The sequence below is a fragment of the Humulus lupulus genome, chromosome 3 (genome assembly GCF_963169125.1).
Source record: "Humulus lupulus chromosome 3, drHumLupu1.1, whole genome shotgun sequence".
Classification (NCBI taxonomy): Eukaryota; Viridiplantae; Streptophyta; class Magnoliopsida; order Rosales; family Cannabaceae; genus Humulus; species Humulus lupulus.
The window spans coordinates 234,475,783-234,496,416 of record NC_084795.1 but is presented as its reverse complement, the minus strand read 5'-3'; the positions used below and the strand labels follow the sequence as shown (position 1 = coordinate 234,496,416).

General features: G+C 38.3%; 1 protein-coding gene across 1 annotated transcript; it reads right to left on the bottom strand.

Moving 5' to 3' along the window:
• Nucleotides 1–2,098: 2,098 nt before the first annotated feature.
• LOC133825468 (protein REDUCED WALL ACETYLATION 4-like) lies at nucleotides 2,099–5,941 on the bottom strand. Its single transcript, XM_062258401.1, has 7 exons — nucleotides 5,919–5,941; nucleotides 4,589–4,715; nucleotides 2,948–3,134; nucleotides 2,731–2,846; nucleotides 2,558–2,644; nucleotides 2,342–2,430; nucleotides 2,099–2,226 (listed from the first exon to the last, which is right to left on the bottom strand). The coding sequence occupies exons 1-7, from the start codon at nucleotides 5,939–5,941 to the stop codon at nucleotides 2,172–2,174; spliced, it is 684 nt and encodes a 227-aa protein (XP_062114385.1). The 3' UTR covers nucleotides 2,099–2,171.
• Between the last annotated feature and the right edge of the window lie 14,693 nt (nucleotides 5,942–20,634).

Below are 20,634 nucleotides of genomic sequence, written 5' to 3'. Positions count from 1 at the left end.
TCGTTAAGAAGAAGGATGGATACCTTAGGATGTGTATTGATTACAGGGAGCTAAACAAGTTAACCATTAAGAACAAGTATCCACTACCTAAGATCAACGATTTATTTGATCAGTTACAGGGAAGAACAGTGTTTTCTAAGATAGACCTCCGATCAGGTTACCATCAGTTAAGGATTAAAGAGGAGGACATACCAAAGACCGCTTTCCGAACGAGGTATGGACACTATGAATTCCTGGTTATGTCCTTTGGATTAACCAATTCCCCAGCAGCCTTTATAGATATGATGAATAGGGTTTTCATGGATTATCTGGATAAGTTTGTGACTGTGTTCATCGACGACATCTTGGTGTATTCTCAGTAGGAGGCAGAGCACAAGCAGCATCTGTGGTTCATTCTACAGCGGTTGAGGGAGCATAAGTTATATGCTAAGTTCAGTAAGTGTGAGTTCTGGTTACCACAAGTTACATTTCTGGGCCATGTCGTCAGTAAGGAGGGGATTTTGGTTGACCCAAGTAAGATTGAGGCAGTCAGAGATTGGCCTAGACCGAGCAATGTTCCTGAAGTGAGAAGCTTTTTGGGCTTAGCAGGGTGCCATCAGCGGTTCGTTGAGGGGTTCTCTAGAATAGCTACACCGTTGACAGAGCTGACAAAGAAGAAGACAAGGTATGTCTGGAAGGATAGATGTGAGAACAGTTTCAAGGAGTTAAAGCGGCGATTGATCACCGTGCCAGTGTTAAGCTTGCCGACAGATAATGAAAAGTTTGTGGTTTATTGTAATGCATCCAGACATGGTTTGGGGTGCATGTTGATGCAAGTTGGTAAGGCGATAGCCTATGCATCGAGACAGTTAAAGGAGTATGAGTAGAAATATCCCACGCATAAGTCCAACATTTAAACTGCTAAGTCCATATCAGCTGAAAAGAAAAAAGATTCATTATGTTTGGAAAAAAGAAACTACATAAGTCCAACATTGAAACTACTAAGTAAAAGGAACCAAATTGGAGGACTCACTACAAGAAAAAACATTTAGAATAACTCTGAAAAAGTGCTATAAAAAATAGTTTATAACACTTTATCAAATGCTAACATAGGCCGTGTTATTAAAAGTCCAAACATTTTTATAATAATTTTCAAGTGTTATCAATAGTGTTATAATTAACTATTATATAACATTTTTTCTTTGTTATAATATACATACAATATCTATTTATCAAGCTTATAAATATGATGTCAGGAGCAACTAATTATGCCTATTTCATAACATTATTTAAGAGTTATAAAAAATGTTATGATAGATTTTTTTATAACATTTGGTGCTTGTTATATTATATTAATGATAATGTTTGGTTATAGTTGTAATTATCTAAACTAAGCACTATAATATGGTATAAATGATGAATTTATAACAATTTCTTTTTGTTATATTATAAATGTAATAGCTTTTATTATTGTCATATATTTTAAAACAAATTATTATTTTTATTTATATAATATTTTAATAAATTTTATTATGTATATATTTTGATCAACTATATTACAAAAACAAATATTCACAAAATATTAATATCATTACCTTAGTAATTAGTAATTAAGTGCAGTACAAAACATTTCTAAAATATTAACTAAAAAGTTAAGCTAATATATAAAAGTAGTACACCACAAAATAAAAAATAAAAAAAACACTTCTAAAATTTTGTAGTAGAACTCGAATCTGTCATCACTGGATCATGTGGTATACTCCGAAGAAACTTTATATAGTAGGAAGTACCTGACCAAATTTAGAACACAAACTTAAAACCAATAAACTAGGTCACAACAAGTCTAATTAACATGTCTCAAGTAAAAAAAGTTTAGGATATAATTATTTTTTTTACATGTAAGGTTCAGTAGCATAACAGCTATTTTTCAATAAATCCTAAATTTACATAAGTAAATTACTAGCATTTGTAGAGTACAAACTTGTGTTAGTGTGAGAATTTACATTAAAAGCATTGCAAACAAAACAAAAGGATCAAGAGCACAAACCTCAACCAGATGTGGAACTGAGAAATGTAGGTTTCAAGAGTAACCTTTCCAAGCCATCTAGATATAAATTTTCAAAAGTATAACGTTAAAAAAATTAGAAGAATAAATGATCCTGATGTTTGAGCCTTTTTAAGGGTTAGACAATTCATATGGAGAAATTTCGGAACTGCTGGGTGAAGTTCCGCAAACTTATATAAACCCTGGTAAAAAAAGAAGAAGAGAAATTAAAGACAGAAAGAAGTGTCCTGTGAATCTATGCAAATCATTTATGTCATCATAATATTATCCATATTATTACTCATGTATAACACGCACGTTATAGGGATCCATGAGGTGTAGGGATGGAGCTTGTTATATGAAACCTTGTCGAGCTTGTAAATGTACTCGAACCATAAATAACCAACCTACACAAAGGATCATGAATGAAGTGAGAAGAATATATATATATATATATAAAAGAGCCATAAAAATCATCACTGGCATTATATAAGCTCATGATAATAAAATTGTTGTCACATAAATGCTACTCACAAATACGGAAATAGCAACTACAATCCCTTTGATTGAAACTCTCTTCTTGGTTTCTGTTTCCTCCAAGCTTTCCATCCACTTCTCAATCTAAGATAAAACAATATTTTTCAGCTAAAGAAACCAAAAGGAAAAATAATTATTAGACAGGCGAGCATGAACATTCGATGATTTACATTTGGATGACAATATGCATATATCATTCCAATGATCCATATATAACGATCAAGTCCAGATCTTAAATGCCACTCATGCAGCTGAGAGAGATCTGGCTTTGCCGGATCGGTATACCCTGCATGGTGCAGAATAAGGAAAGATATGAGATTACTTTAGTTTTAGTCTATTTTTTTATTTTTGGCGATCAAAAATCTATTGTTAGAAAATACATATGACACATTAAATGGAAATGAAATAAAAAAAAATAATTCACCTGAGTAAAACGTGCAAGACTAAAATCTTTTCTAATGTAATAGTAGGAAAAGTTGCCAAATCCAGTCATCCAAACATATGCAGCAATAAAGACACGGATCGCATTATATATCTCAGTTGCAGCAAAGTAATGATACATCAAAAATAGGACCTGTTAATGGGAAAAAAATAGTCATGGTCATAAGATATGGAAATTTTAATCAGAAACTGTTCGCAGAAATAAATTTTCAAAATAGGAATTTAATAATTTCAAGTAATGTAGGATCAAATAAGGTTTGCAGGCTCAGTTCTCAGAAATGAATACTTTTATGGTTCCAGACTCCTAGAATAATCAAAGAAAAAGAAATAAGATAAAAATGATTTATCTTTGTTATGGCCACATGAAACTTAGTGCCATTAATTCGATCAACCAAATATGATTTTATATATGTATGAATATATATATATATAGAGAGAGAGAGAGAGAGAGAGAAAGCAGAGAGACAGAAAGTAAAATACTAGTATATCAAGAATCGGTGAGAGAAGGTGCAAAACAGAGGTTTGTGCTCTTGAATAATTAAAGCATTGCAAAGAATTTCAAACTACTAGGAATTAAAAGCTTATTGATGCTGCAAAGCAAAGCAAAGATAATTGGATGATTTAAGTTAATTACAACTTACTGAAGTACCTTTCTGTTTGAAGTATATATGCTATCCTTTGCTGTACTTGGTTTCTCATGTCTTGGTACACACAACACAATCAATCTGGGTAATGCAGCCACTTATTCCCTAATTTGTACAATGCTAGTTACGGAACATAAACTATATGATGAGAACTCACTACTAACACTTGTGTTTTATCAACCTTCATATAGCCTTTGATCAAAGTGAATTTGGTTAACCCCGTTTGATAACATCAGTTCATATAACTCTTTCAGTTTTCTCCACTTTGCAAAGAGAATCAATTGCAATACTATATGTACATACATCAGCTAAAATTTCAGAATCAATCATGTTGATTAGGAGTCTATGGGCTTCTTCAAAACTACCAAATTATATAAGCAGATTAATATCAATCACTTGAAACTTTAAAGAAGGACCCAATACCCTTGCCCAAAGACATGTTTCCTTTCCCTTTAGTTCTATCTCAGTCTACCAATGCCTAGGCCTGTTTACCATCCCAGACATACAAGTTGTTTGAGCTGCTAGCTGCAATGACTCATTTATTATCATGAGTCATAGTCAGATCAAGAACAAAACCAAGGCAACAGTAGAGTGTGCGACTTAATGATCCAGTATTGGTATCCCAAATTTTGATTGACCTGTCCTGTCCACCAGTAATCAATTGATCATAATTGTACTCAACACAATATGGAGGCACAACCACCTTCATGGGCGTGGATCTTTTTTTTGCATGTAGAGGGAAAAAATGACTCCACAAAGCCAAGTTTCCATAAACAGAAAACGAGCACACGCACGCACCAAAAAAATGAAAAAACCATCTAACTCTGTTCTATTAACCAATAAAAATTACTCATTCCAATAGTGATATATTCCATTAGCACATTAGAGCATCTAAATGCGTGTTACACCAAGAACAAACAGATTTCAAAGTTAGAGAGAAAACCTGAGAAACTAGAGGCTTCGATAGAGCGATATAGGCCGGAGCATTAGCGCCTTCTTCAACCCAAAGTCGCTTTCGCAAAGCCTTTAATGCATGCTTTATTTCCTCCCTGGCTATTTCTTCCCGCGATCTAGATAGATAACAATCCCACCAAAACCATAGTCAAAATCAACACTAACACAGCTCCATCCACAGATCATCACTATGATCATTGAAACCAATTCGATAGTTTCCCCAGAAAATGCAGGCAAAATTGAATAAAATCCATAAATTTACTCAAAGCAAAATCAATCCCCAATTTCTATAAATCGTAATTAATAAACCAAGGCAGTCCTTTGTATATAATAAAATTTCCAAAAACCAAACAGAAGAAGAGTTGAAAAACCACGTTGCTAATAAAAAAACTTACAAAACGATCGAACTGGAAGATTTTTCAGCGATCGATCGAAGCTTACAAGGAAATGGGTTTAGGTTTTGGCAAAAAGGATTGGGAACTTGGGATTGGAACTAGTATAAACGAATTGTGAGCTTGATAATAAGGTTATCATCACCAATTTTTGGCGATTAGATTGGCAGCGAAGTCACCGTCGGTGAGGAGAGCAGGTGGAGAAGATCTAGGATACTTCGTTCAGAGAGAGAGAAGAGTTTTTTTTTTTTTTTTTGTAAGAACAAGCTTATAATTAACCTTATTATATTTGTCAGCCCAATATTCAAAAGCCAATGGTATTATTTTTAAGATATTGACCCAATTTTTCAATAATAACACTTTTCAAAAAGTGTAATTTTTTTAATGTGATATAAACTCTAAAATGTTGTAGTGACTCCTTTGAGCTCGAGCTCAGGGACCAGGAAATCCCCCTATCTTTTGACGAGGCTAAGGGGGTCCCCTCCCTAAAAGTAGGGGACATCCTCAATGGGCCCCTATAATCATTAGTCCTGTATTGGACTACTATCCCATCCTATTCATTTAAACTGTACATTGTTTGGTATCTCCCCAACAAACTATCAAACCTATGCACCTAAAGATCTACCCCCGACCAGACCATAAAATTGTTTCAGGGATCTTTAAACAAGACTACAACATTGGGTTCCTGTCTAAGAAGGGTGGGAGACCACTTGGATAGGTCTAGCACGATTTTACCTCCATTAGATAAGCTCATCAAGGCCTCATCTTGTGCTTCAGTTCCCGAGAACGAAGGCTCGACTGAGCGTGGAATAGGGCCACGTGAGTGTGAGCTCGAGTGTTTCCCCCTAGAGGGAAGCTTGGCCATTGGTAATGGGAAGTCTTCCCACCTCATGAATTTGTGAATCCCGATGTCGTTTGTAGACTCACCTTCGCCAAGGAAACCGCACCATCGGAGCCTGTCCTCGTGAAGGAGATAGTTGAGGGACCGTCGGCCATACGGGAGCTTGAAAATCTCTTCCCGGATCTCTTTCATGTTCTTGGTAGGTTAAGGGCAGTGATAGTTAGTTGAATAATTGATTGGAATGAGCATTATGAGCTCGAAGTATAAAAAAAAGGAGATCAAAGTGAACTATGACAAAATACTTATGGATCCGTTGAAATGAGTAAATCTGGAACATAGGCCATTAGTCTAGAAGACTATGATCTAAAAGTTGGCAGGACGGTTGGGGATATCCTCAAACAACCTTCTCTCCTTTGGGTAGCTCGAAAGATAATAAAACTCATCACCACCGTGAGCTCAAGAAAGTTTACTTTTGAGGCAGAAGAGATATAGGATCTCGCGTGCTGAAGGTCCATCCCGTTTCATCTCGTGGTAGAGCGACCTTAGGGCTGTCGGGACCCTATATGAGTTGGACTGAAGTTGGAACGGGGCAATGCCGATGTAGTCTGTAAAATTGTGAAAATAGTTCCTCAGAGGTAGCAATGCCCCAGCTCACATGTGTTCACGACTCCAGGCCGTGAGCTGGATCTTATTCTAGGGGTTGTTTTTGCCTAGAGCAAAACATCTCCTTTTTTCAAAGTTAGCAGGTCGACACACTAGCTTCCCAGTTAGTTTTAGCCTGTAATAAGTTAGGAGTTCTGAAATCTGTTTGGTGGATGTGACGGAACTCTGGTAATGTTTAGCCTCGAAGAAAAAGCTCTCCAAGGCCAGGGCAGAAGGGATTTTGGCCACGGTGTGTGTGGTTATTTGGTTTGATGTGCTCTCCATAAAGTAGAGAGATTTCGCCTGAATAAAAATCTATTGTGACCCTACACTTGGGATCTAACGGAACTGGTCGGATCTCAGGGTCTACATCCGGATGCACGAAAAATCGTAATCTCCTTCTTTTTCCTTCTTCGACCTCGTCAATCTGATGATGGAAATAGGCGCAAATGTCTTCCTGGTTGAGGCGCTCTTTGTGTTCCCGGATCAGTCGCTGGTTTCAGGAAAATGAAGACTCAATTTGAGATTATGGTGGGTGGTAAGGAATTGTGACCTCGGGCCCCCACCGATTCTCTGAAGACTGCAACATCTAACAAGAAAGAAAAAGGTGAGGGCCCATTATTTAAAAAATAATAGGAAGAATTAAAGCTTGATAACTCGAGTTTGCAAGCTCGAGATAACAAGATCACATTAATCGAGCATGAAGGCGAGACTGACTCAAATGCCAAAACTGAGCTATTAAAAGTTCGGAGCATCGAAAGTGGACCCAAGTGAGAGTGGGGTGGTTTCTTCCAGTTTGGGGTATCCTGAATTTCTAGGAAGAAATGGGCAATTACACAAAAGGGAAATATCATCGGGATACGTGCGTAAAAACCCTAATTCAAAACCCTATTTCTTACACTACACGAAACCTATAACCTATTACCCCATAACCTAAAAAGGTGCCATTTTTTCCAGTTATTACCATATTTTTTGCCTAAACATATCTTTATTCACTACAAATACTCATCCATACAAATCAAAAACTCCATTTTACAGAGAAGACTTCAAGAATACAACAAGAAACAAGACAAATTTCTCATGCATGAATACTAAAAGAACGGTAAAAAAAAAACTTACACTGAGTTGAACATGGAAATGGGTAGATCGTTGATTGGAAGATCGGAAGCAGGAGTGATCCTGTGGAACCAAACTATTGAAGGGTGCTTTGTTTTTTCGACTTGGAGAACATGCAAAAATTTGGGGCTCTGGTTTGAGTTTCTTTTCTGAAAGTTGAGATTGTAGAAGTGAGGATGGAGGAGATGAATGGGAGTTTAAATAGGCCAAAAGTTGGCATTAGGGGATTAATTTGAGCCCTTGAAATGGATTAAAACGAGATCCAACAGAACACGTTTGATTTCAAGAATTGGTGAAAAAAAGGAGAATAGGAAAGGACGTGTGTGGAGAAAAGAGTACTCGAGTACTCTCAGTATGTAATCTCCTAAGGACATGTGTCCACACTCGAGTGTAGTAGGTGGGCACATTTTTCGAAAGTGGAGTTCAAAAGTTTCCTTCTCAGAAGATTCGAACCAACACTTTTGAGAGGGCCAAATGTTACACCCAAATTTCGAGATTAAATAGATAGCCTCGAAATGTAGGCTCATAAAGAGTAAGCTCGAGATTAACAAGTGTTAGTAGTACACTTGTACAAATTGTCAAACAATTCTAGATCTGCTATCACCGCTCGAGCATGAGTTGTAGGCTCGAAGATATCAACCTTTGTTGTGATTTAATTGGATAAAGAATGTTCAAGTGTACACAGTCAACAAGTGATATAATGATAAGTTGAGTATCGTCTCCACGTGGATTAAATTAGCAAATAACTGTGCGCAAATCAATTACTAAACAATTTAATGGTGGTAAAAAATAAATTTAAAATGCTTGAAATAAACATAGATGAAAATCTAAAATCAAAAGAAATTCAATTTGGTAAAATGGACTTGAATTATTAAATTCATCTATGTCAAGTGACATGTACGTTTTGCTACAACAAAATTGTCCAAAGTTAACAATAATTCCATATTAGTTCATAGAACTTTTCCAAATCTTATGGTATTAATTATTTCACCTAATTTAACATATTCCTATGCCAATCAAGTTTAAGAACCCAGCATTAAGCATCAATTCATAATGGCTACACAAGGTAAATAACACATTCCTATGTTATTCACAAAATATATTATAACAAGATTATCTACTTGTGTCATTCAAATCTATCAATTATATTCAAACTTCCCAACACAAATATAACTCAATATCTTGCCATTGATGGCCAAATAACAAAAAGAATTCATCATTAAGCACACTTGAATGAACAATGGGTAAATTGCTAAAATAAAATGCTAGAAAATTAGAATTAAGACATAGAGTTCATCAATAATTCAATACTCAAAAGATTTAGTTAATGGCTAAATTCAAAAGCACAAATCCAAAATCAAAATAGACCATGGGTATTTAAATAGAAAAGGTTAAATAAATTACAAACTTAAATGAGATTAAAGAGGAGAAAACAAGCCAAAGATGATGAATCAATAAACTTATCTGCCTCCTCCTCTTTTTCTTCCTTGGGATTATTCTCTTCAAACTTGAAATTTCTTCTTCTTCTTCTTCTTCTTCTTCTTCTTCTTCTTCTTCTTCTTCTTCCTCTTTCTCTAATGGAGGCTCTCGCTATCTCCCTTCAAAAATGGTTGATCCCCCTTTTATGTGCGGTTGGTTTCCCTTTTTTTTTTCTTTTCCTCTAGGCTACCCTATTTAGTGGTCTAAGTACAAAATTGCCCCTCTTTCCATTTCACATGTGACCTTCCTTTCCTTTTCTTCTCTAAAAATTGCCTCCACATTGACTAATGCCCCATGTACTTTCCACCTCATCCATTCACTTAATGAATTGCCAATCATCATTCCTTGTCATGCATAAAATTCCAAATGAAACCTGATCAAAATGCTTCAACAAAATCTTCTTTTCTACCACAAACCTGATATTTCATCATCAAAATTTAGCTTAGATAACTTCACAATTTTCATTCTTTATACAAATATCTATCCATGAAAATATTTTTTTCAACCCCTTAGCTCTTAAAAACTACACAAACAAATTAAACTAACTAAAATCGTAAAAACACAAAAGTTAGCTACAATAGTTAATAATAAACTAACATCACTCTTGATTTTTCCACATTTATACGCTCAAAAGCACAAGAAATAACTCTTTATTCAAGAGTTATCACAATCCCAAACATAAGACATTACTCGTCCTCGAGTGATGAATCTCGAAAGATAACAAAAGACACAAATTGAACAACAAAATAAAAAGGAAAACCAACAAAGATAAGACACAAAAAGAGAGGATAAACTTTGCGTTTGCCAATGCTTAAAAAAAGGGAAGGCTCTCATGAATTTTATTTTGAATAAGATAAGCTGAATTTCAAACTTACATAAGCCTTAAACCAAAATCTTCAAGTGTTTCTCCCTTTAGTGCATTCATAGCTTTTCTTAAACATTTTCGATCACCAAAAATCAAATTAGGCCTTGGTCCTAAAGCATAAATAATGCCTCCATAAGTTACTTAGTGATCCCCTCTCCACTAATGTAGACAAACACCACACCAAAGATCAAAAGGACTTTATCAAGCTTGTAATTGTAAACACCACACCAAATATTTGAGACTAAACCCTAAGTCTCGGGGAGACCTATCCTATGGTCTCGATACCTAGGCTCGAGTATCACAATAGTATTTTCCCACAATCCGCTAAAAATCTTATTCTTTAAAAGTTCCGCTAGTAACCCGTACTTTCAACAGTCGGTAAAATATATAAAAGATTTTAACCGATATTATATCCCGAAAATACTAATTAAATTCCTAAATTATTTTTCAAGAAAATAAACTCTTAATTTTTCTTTTATTTTTCTTAAGGTTTTAATCTCTAAAAAAGGTTTTAAGAAAATTTCCTAATTTATCTTAATTAGGAAAACCGTTAAATATTTCTCATCTTGATTAGTAAATTTTTTTTAAGTCAATTAATCAAGTTTACTTACTAGAAAAATAATTCACTTAATTATTTTCTCAAAATATAGGGTTTTAAACCCTCTTTTAATTTATTAACTTATTAATAAATTAATTCTTTTATTTTTAGAAAGAATAAAAATTCTTTAATAAAAATAATTCTCACTAAACTCAAAGTGGTATTTTAGGTCAAAATATGTTTTCAAGACTTACCAAGTTTTTATCTTGCAATAAGCAAAATTTTACTTTTTACCATAAGTTCCAAAATCTCATTTTTACACTAAGTGTGAAAACCCTATTTTTCACATTATTAACTACATATTTTGTTAGGCCATAACTTTAAATTTACTCACCCAATTATTACTAAAATTTTCCAATTCCATTTTTGGTATGCCATTTAGGTCTTTGTAAAATATTAGGTCAAAAGGAGCATTTTGATTGGTGAAATTATTTTCCAACAATGAGGTAAAAATGACTTTATTTTCAAGTCCTTAATTTTTTCCAAAATTTGACACTTAATAACTTTCAAATTGTTCATTATTTTGTTACTAAATTTTACAGGGGAATACTAGGTTATGCCATGATTCTGTCCATCAAATTTTAGAAAAAACTGGGTTCATTTGCCCTATACAGTGGCTGTCCAAACTTAGTCCCAAAATTAAAAATACGAAAAAAACAGTTTTTTACCTAAACTTTGAAATAGCATAACTCACTCATTTTTAAACATTTTTTAGTGTTTCAAAAGCTTAATTTTATGTACTCAATCTCAAAAACATCACAGTACAATTAAAGTTTATAAAATCAATATACAGTGGATGTTTGACCCTTTGGAATTCACAGCTCAAAACTTGTATTTTGTTTTAGGGTTCTCACCAAAACCCTTAGGGATTTTGGTCCCTATTTTCAAAAATCAACACACAAGCATCATAAAAATTATAGAGCAACTACCTTATCCTTATTACATCACCAATAAGAAACTTTAAGCATTAAATATACAAAATAATGCTTAAAAATAAAATCCATACAATAACAACCATAGAAAGTAAACTTTTTGCCTCCTGTTGTTCTTGCTCTAGGTTTTGATGTTCCTACTAGCTTTGAGTCTTTCAAAACTCTTACAATACCTTAACCAACTCCCCCCAATAACATATATAATTAGCTATTAAAAAATATATGGTTAAAACTTTACAAGAGTCTAGTTTTTTTAAAACTTTACCTTAGGGAAACCCTTTCTAGACCAATGCTTAGCTTCCAAGCCTTCTTAGTGTTCTTGAGGTTGAAGATGGAGAGAAAACTTGAGAGATAGTTTTCAAAAAAGATGAGAGTGAAAGTGAGAGAGAGCGGGGTCGGTTGGGGAGGGTTAGAAGAGCATATCAACTAAAAAATATATTTAAACACTTGAGTGTTTTTACCATCCTCTTGATGCCTTAACCCTTATATTTAAATTGGGATTAAATTAAAAAAAATTGGTCAACCCCATTAATTCCTTCACATGGTCGGCCACCATTTATTATATATATATAAATGTTAATAAATATTTCCTAAGAAGAAAAATCTAATTTGACTTCTTATAACCTTTTTCATTTTTATTAAGTTTTAAAAACAAAACTTAACACATAATAATTAAATTAAATGTCTCTCACATTTAATTTAATTAATCACACAATATATTTTAACCTAAGGTCCATTCATGAAATAAAATTCCCCAATTCGGTAAAATTAAGCATTTAACACGACATGCCCTTAAATTTCCATTTTCCCTTAGGTTTATTATTTTTTACCAAACTTTAATTTTTATGAATGTATTTTATGCCCAAAATATATTTCCCATAGTTTTTCATTTTATTTTCTGAGATTTTTACCTGATCATGGTTTTGTGTCGGTCCAAGACCAAAAGTCTTATCTTAATTTTAAACAAAAAATTCATAATTTGGCTAGCAATAACTCATGGAAATAAATTCCAAACAAATATAATACTATATAAAATAATATTCTTAACTCATGGTAAACAACCCCGACCCGAGTCGTTTAAAGGTACCCAAAATGCAGGACATTACAGTAATGATAGGCTAGGGTGAAGGTAGGATAAGAAAGATTAATTTTGGCTCAAATCACCCTAAGCACCTCAATCTTTCTAGGACCTAAATCAATGCACACATTAATTTCCCCAAAGAACACCCCACAACAAAATATAACTCTTGCCACTAGCCTTTATTACTAACATACAAAAACAAAAACTAAAATAAACTTTTCTTTTATTTATAGAGTTACACCCCCAAACTTATTTACAAGCTTCCTTGAGTACCTTTGTTTTTTTTTCTTTTTCCTTTCTTGATTTTTTCTGATTGTGTTTTATATGTATTTTCCTTTGATGCAAGGTAGTGCAATCTTTAATCCTCTTTTTTTTTTAATATTGATAAACAAACTAAATGGCAAGATAACAAGAGAAATGAGAACAGACTCCCCCCCCCCCCCCCCCCCTAAACTTAGAATACAACTTTGTCCCCAATGGTGAAAACAAGGAAAAGAAGAAAATGAAAACGCTCACCCAATTTCCGCTCTCACACTCAACTCCTCTCAACCCCCCAAAATGCACAAATCTATCCTATAAAGATCAAGGTGCTAAAGGGGTATGGTGAAGGAGGTTATTATATCTTGATAGGCTAATGAGTGACTAAGAAAGAAAAGTGACTATTAAGCTCAACGGGGTGACTAGGGATAAAAATGCATAACGGGTAGGCTTAAAAGGCTCAAACGGTCCAAAGATGGCCTAAATCATGTCATTGGTGTAGTGATGTCTAGGATTTCGACTCAAGGAAAACCACTAAGTAATTCTAGAAACTTAAGCTCTCACAAGAAACTAGCTCTTTATAGGGTCTCAAAAATATTTACTCAATCTATGCACACACTAAAATGAAAAACATTCTCATCAAGCAATTGCGAGCAACATTCACACCCAAAGAAATGTAGTTTGAAATAAAGTAAGAGAGAAATTTACCTGCAACTTAATTTTATTATATATTTTTCTTAGCTTTTGCAAGATCGTCATTGAGCCCCCTAGTTAACACTAACAAAGACAAAGTACATCCTTAAGACAACAACAAAACAATGATAACACAATGACAAACTAAAAACAAAACAATGACACAAAGAAAAGAAAAAAAAACAAAGTTACAGCCACAGAACAAAAGAAATACACAAAAAAACAAAGCAAATAAAAGAAAATGAGCTGAGACAAGAACTCCCCCGCCTATCCTTCGAAATTGTCATCCAAAAAGATATGGTAGATTAAGAAGAGATGGCCTTTGTTTTGGTTGGTAGTGGAGTTGATCATTTGGGTGCTTTCCTCTTCGGGACTCTAGTTATAGTGGCTATCATATGTGGGTCAAAGTGTGGGCAATATTGGCTATGGGTGCTCACAAATCACAGCTCACCATCAATAGGACATAATCGGGCAAGCAAACAACACTATCCACATGTATAGCAATTAACAACGCTGCCCAATAGCACTAATTCATAGTCATAGAGTTAACACCAACAAAAATTTTACCTATGACCCAACGCAAATGGATGCTCAAGAATATCAATGCACAAGTACAGTTCAATGCACCCATTCCCACAATAGTCAAATAAATGGCTTCAGAAAGCAATTAAAGATGCCCGATGTGCAAAGGAGAGGCTTGGCAATGGTGGGATCTCGCCGGGGTCACTGGGGCTCTTGCAAGTCTGGATTTGGGAAGCTTGAAGCTCAGGTTGGGTGCGACAAGATGGTTATCGGATGCAGGTGGGTATGATACTGGCTGGGCTCGAAGCTTAGGAGCTCAGGGATCTCACAGGACGGGCTCGCAGGGAGGAGGGAGGCGGAGCTGGGTGCATTGGGGTTTGCGTGGGTCTCGGGATCATGGGGCTCATGTAGGTGTGCACGACCCTAGATGGGATTGGGCTTTCAAATGCAAAGGCATGGTGCATGTGGTTGTGACTGGGTTCGCACCCACTGGGTTTGGGGGGCTAGGTTCGAGAAGGCAGGAGGTGAGGGACGAGGGTGGGAGGGAGGCGAGGATGGGCGGAGGTGATGAAGATGATGGTGGTTGTTTACCAAGTTTTTTGGAAACTATAAATATTTTATGAAGTAAGAGCTAGAAAGAAAGGATAAAAGATGGAAAATCACATTTTTTACGTGGTTGGGGCGTGTTACACCCAGATTTTGAGACTAGAAATTATGACCTCAAAAGTTGGACTCTTCAGGTATGAGCTCGAGATATATGAAATACATGTTTATGGTCCAGTTGTAAGACCTCTGAAGTAAGGTGGAAATCTCGAAGACATGTAACCTCGAGATTCTTTCTAGGCACGAAAGGGCATAGCATCGGGGTACATCCATTATCGAGTGCCTTCGAATCGAGTAATCCGAGCTTAAAAAGTACAGGCTCGAATGTGACAACCTCAATGGTATTTATCTGCTCCAAGCAAGTCTTGGAATAAGATGGCCAGTTCGTAACATGACCGTAAGCCTTGACTGACATGATGTTGGTTGCTGACCTCGGAGATTCGATGTGTCATCTGATGTAACGCGTTCTGTATGTTTAAATATATTTATTGTTGTAACATCCCAACATTAAAGGGATATTAACAAGTTTGTTATCCGTTTCCGGGTCTTCAGGGGACGTTTCCTTGTATATAGGAGTTACAACATTTAATGTAATTACTTGAATTTATATGCAGAGTATCTTCCCGAAATATGTGGGAATGAACTCTGTAACCTCTCTATAAATAAAGAGGAAATGATCACTTGTAGAGGACGGATCAACTGATATCTTGAGAGAAAACTCTGGGTAATTCATCTCAGAAGGATTTCCAGAAAACTCCATGTCTTAACAACATAGACTCGTGGACTAGGCAGATTTAACTGCTGAACCACATAAAAACCTTATTGTTCCACTATATTATTCATTCGCATCGTAGTTCATATTGTTTAATTGCTCTACGATTTAAGTTGACGAAAAGCGGCGTCAACAGTTTGGTGCTTTCATTGAGAGCATTAAGCAATACGAATCTGAGTCTAGTCAGTCGAAGAAGCCTCCCTAATCAGCTATGGTCGCGAATGATCCTAATATTCCTGAAGAAGTAGTTAGCTATCCGCGGCGCCCTGGGAAACAACCAATGATGAATCCAGACCCAGAGGAGAGAAGTAGATCCTCTAACTCTCGAGAACCACCTGCACCACCGGCCCCCAGGGATGACGAGGACATGTACTATAACCCTGAGCGATATGTCCCCATTGTGGAACTCGAAAACCGTCAGTTGAGAAAGTAGTTAGGGGAGGCCAAGAAGCGTAACGAGGAGCTAGCTAGATTGGCTGCGGAGGCGCAGGCGGCTCAGCCCCCACCTCCGCCTGAGGTCCATGCCCCACCTCTGCGGGATGTTCATGTTCCTCCCCGCAGGCCTCATGGGCGACCTTGCAAAAACGCTGCCACACGAAGAACGGAGCAACCTCCGCAACCGGCAGAACAGCCTGCTCCCTCGTACCCCGAAGAAACACCCGGGCTAGAGTTCCTGTTAACTCGACTGTTGAGTTACCAGCCGAAACTGGGAATAACCGAGCCCGCGCAGCGGCTCAGACTCAGAATCCTGGTAATGCGCAAAACGTTCCCGAGCTAGCACAGGCAAACTCGGGACCTTCCAGACCCCAAAATGGGTGGCATCCACCATCACCCATACGGCACCATCCGTCGCCGATAAGATATCCCTCACCGCCTCAGAGAAACACACAACCGACTCAGGGTGACAGGGAAAGGCGGGCTGGATGGAAGCAGGGGAATGGAGAAGCTGCTAGAGAACGGAGAGACGCCCAGCCTACGAGAAGCCAAATGTCTCGGTCTCACACTATAGAGATGAGAAAACCTGAAAGGAACCCATCTCGAAATAACCATGCAGCGAACCTCGCCAGCGAAGGCTCAGGGGACACCAGATCAGTCAGTATGTATGACCAAGGACGCAAAAATACTGGGAACCAAAGGGACCACCCAGACTTACGGGAACACCTGAATCAAAATCGGGGTAGCGGTAACCCTTCGAACCCAGACCTGAGAGATTGCCTAAATGAGCGCAAGGGTCCCAGGTGAAGGCGGGAACCTGGAATTGTGATTAACGATAACCAATTTCAGGTTAGACCCCTTGTGGATCCAGTCCAGGAGAGAATTGATCAACTAGAAAGAGCATTTAGGCTATTGCAGAATGAGCGAGGTTAGGATCGGGACGAAGAGTCTGATGAGGAACTCAAACCATTTGCTCCCCATATTTCCAGCACTTCATTTCCTCAAGGGTTTCAGATTCCTCATGTCCCACCATTTGAATGGAAATCTGACCCATACGGTCACTTAAGTACGTTTAATACTATTATGGGAGCAAGTAATGTGGGCTACGAGCTCAGATGCATGTTGTTTCCAGCTTCGCTTACAGGACCAGCAAAAAATTGGTTCGAAAAATATAAGAGGCATTCAATTGCTTCTTGGGAACAGTTATCGAGAGATTTCAAGAAGCAATTTAGAGCCATGGTCGGGATAAGGCCCGAGGCATCTGCCTTGACCAATGTTCGGCAACAACCTAATGAAATGTTGAAGAGCTACCTTACAAGATTCAATCTGGAAGTCACCCGAGCTTGTGATGTAGACGACAGCGGCCATTTAATGGCCATCCGAGCTGGGGTAATGATGGGAAGTCCCCTCTGGGAAGATATGTAGAGGAAGCCTGTGAGGTCCATAGCCGAGTTTAATCGACGAGCTCAGAGGTTTGTCAATGTAGAGGAGGTGAGGTCAACATTGAATATGTCCTCTCAGCCCATAACTACAATGAAAAACTTAAACTCTACCTCGACCTCAGCAGACCCATCAGCCTCGAAACCCCCTGCAGAAAACCCTTCCAAAAAAAAGAAGAATGAAGGAAGTAACCCCGAGGCGGAAGGGGGAAAGAAGAAGAAAGGGGAAAGGTATTTCTCCGTATACAAGGTGTACACCGAGCTCAACGAGTCTCGGGAAAATATTTACCTGGCTAATGAAAACCAGGTCCCTTTCAGACGTCCCGGCCCCATGAGAAACAAAAAATCCAAGAGAGACTTCAGTAAGTACTACAGATTTCACAGAGATACTGGACACACTATTGAGGAATGCAGGCAGCTGAAAGACGAGATCGAAGGTCTGTTCTCGAGAGGATACTTCAGGCAATATGTAAGGAACCAGAACAATAATCAGGCTTCTACCAGCCAGCTACACTACCGCTTGCCCAAACAGCAATTCCCGAGCAAGGGAAGACGAAAGACCACTTCCGATTGATGGAGAAGATGTTGTAACCATCTCGGGCGGGCCTCATCTCGCAGGATCGGGCAAGAATGCACACAAGTGATACATGAATGAGCTAAAAACTGGTGACGGGTCCCCTTATGAATCCGAACCCAGAGCTTCGAAATACCAAAAGGTTGAATCTCAACCTATAACATTTACTGAGGACAAAGCGTCCCATGTCCAATTTCCTCACAATGACCCACTGGTCATCACTCTTTAGCTCGCGAACAAGAGGGTTCACCGAGTTCTTATTGATAATGAGAGCTCAGTGAACATCCTCTATAAGGCCACCTTAGAAAAGATGGGACTCGTGCTTCGTGACCTAAAGTCCTGTGCAACGACGTTGTACGGCTTTTCAGGAGAAGGGATTGCCTGTATGGGGTCCATAAAACTCCCTGTGACCTTGGGAGACTTCCCCATCTCAATAACCAAGATGATGGAATTCGTAGTAGTGGACCTGCCATCGGCCTACAACGTGCAGCTCGGGAGACTCGCCCTAGTAGGGTTGGGGGCAGTTTCATCTATTAGGCATTTGGCCATCAAGTTCTTGACTTCTAGTGGCATTGGGACACTGAAGGGAGACCAGCTAGCAGAAAGGGAATGCTATAGCATTTCCATTAGAGGAAAGAAGTAAACAAGTGCACAAACGCTCGTCATAATTCAGAATAAGGACTAAACAATCTTCGAAATAGACAAAGAAATCGATCCAAGAATAGAGGAAAGATATGACCTCGAATCATTGGAAGAGCTCGAAGAGCTCAGGCTCAAAGAAGCAGATCCCCCGAAGACAGTAAAGGTAGGGAAAAACCTTCTCGAAGAAACGAAATAGCAATTAATTTGCTTTTTGAAAAAGAACCAGGATGTTTTCGCATGGTCGCATTTGGACATGATAGGGATAAGTCCGAATGTAGTGAGCCACGCATTGAATATCAACAAAAGCTTCCCTCCGAAGCAGCAAAAGCGAAGACTACTAGATGACGACAGGAAGAAGGCCCTAAAAGAGGAAGTCGATAGGTTGAAAGCAAACTGATTCATCCGGGATGCCTTTTACCCCGATTGGGTAGCCAACTCGGTGCTAGTCTTGAAGCCTAACGGGACATGGTGAACCTGTATCGATTACTCGGACCTCAATAAGGCCTATCCTAAGGACTGCTTCCCCTTACCTCGGATCGACCAGCTCGTAGATGCCACGGTAGGGCATGGACTTATGTCATTCATGGATGCCTATTCTGGACATAACCAGATTGCCATGCATGCCCCTGAATAAGAGCATACGAGTTTTGTGACAGACAAAGGGCTGTATTGCTACAACGTCATGCCATTCGGATTCAAGAATGCTGGAGCCACTTACCAGCGGCTCGTAAACATGATGTTCTCCGAGAAAATAGGTAATAACATGGAAGTTTATGTTGACAATATGTTAGTTAAATCTCAACATAACAATAACCATGTGGATGACCTCGAAGAATGCTTCGCTGTGTTACAGAGATATAACATGAAGCTCAACCCCCAAAAGTGATCTTTCGGGTATCTTCGGGAAAATTCCTAGGCTTCATTGTAAATGCCCGGGGAATAAAAGCAAACCCAGACAAGATCCAGGCTCTGATTGATAAGCCCTTACCTCGAAAGCATAAGGATGTCCAAAGTTTGACTGACAGGATGGCGGCGCTAAGTAGATTTATCTCGAAATCTACCGACTGTTGTCTTCCATTTTTAAACCTTTTGAGGGGAGGCAAGAAATTTGAATGGACGGAGGAGTGCGAGTTAGCTTTTCAGGAGCTCAAGAAGCACCTCGCGGAACCCCCCATCTTGTCAAACCCCATCACGGGAGAAGTTCTATACCTATACCTTGCTACGACCGAGCACGCCATTAGCGCGGTACTCGTACGAGAAGAATAGAAAGTGCAAAGGCCTGTATATTATGTCAGTAAAAGGTTACTGGGGGCAGAATCGAGATACCCCTTGATGGAGAAGTTAGCTCTCAGCCTAATCCACTAATCTCGAAAGCTCCAACCTTATTTCCAGGCGCACCCCATCCATGTACTGATCGATCAACCACTAAGACAAGTCTTGTCCAAGCTAGAAGCCTCGGGCCGGTTGCTTAAATAGGCCTTCAAACTCGGACAATTCGAGATCACTTATCATCCGAGGACAACCATAAGAGGACAGGCCCTGGCAGACTTCATAGTGGAGTGTACTGGAGTGACCAACGATGAAGTTATAACCCTAGCCCGTGAGCTATGGAAACTTTATGTTGACGGGTCTTCCAATGAAAATGGATCGGGAGCAGGTGTAATTCTGATCACCCCAGCACGAAGTCGATTTCACTCCGCTTTGAGATTTGACTTCGAAGCATCGAACAATGAAGCCGAATACGAGGCTCTACTGGCAGGACTTTGTATAGCCAAGGAACTCAAAGCCAAAGCGATACATTGCTACAGTGACTCCCAGCTGGTGGTTAATCAAATATTAGGGGAGTACCAGGCTTGTGGTACAAGAATGGCTGCCTATTTAGAAAAGGCAAAAGCAGCACTGGAGCATTTCGAGTTCTGTGCGATAGAACAGGTCCCCCAAGAACAGAACTCGAACGCAGATGCCTTAGCCAGGCTTGCTACCTCTACCGAGGTTGACGAACTGAATGTCGTGCCAGTCGAACATCTCATGACGCCCAGTATTATCGAGCCTAAGCAGGAAGATGTTTGCATGATCAATTCTGAGCCAACCTGGATGACTCTGATAGTTAAATACCTTGAGACCGGCATTCTCCTAGAAGAACGGACCAAG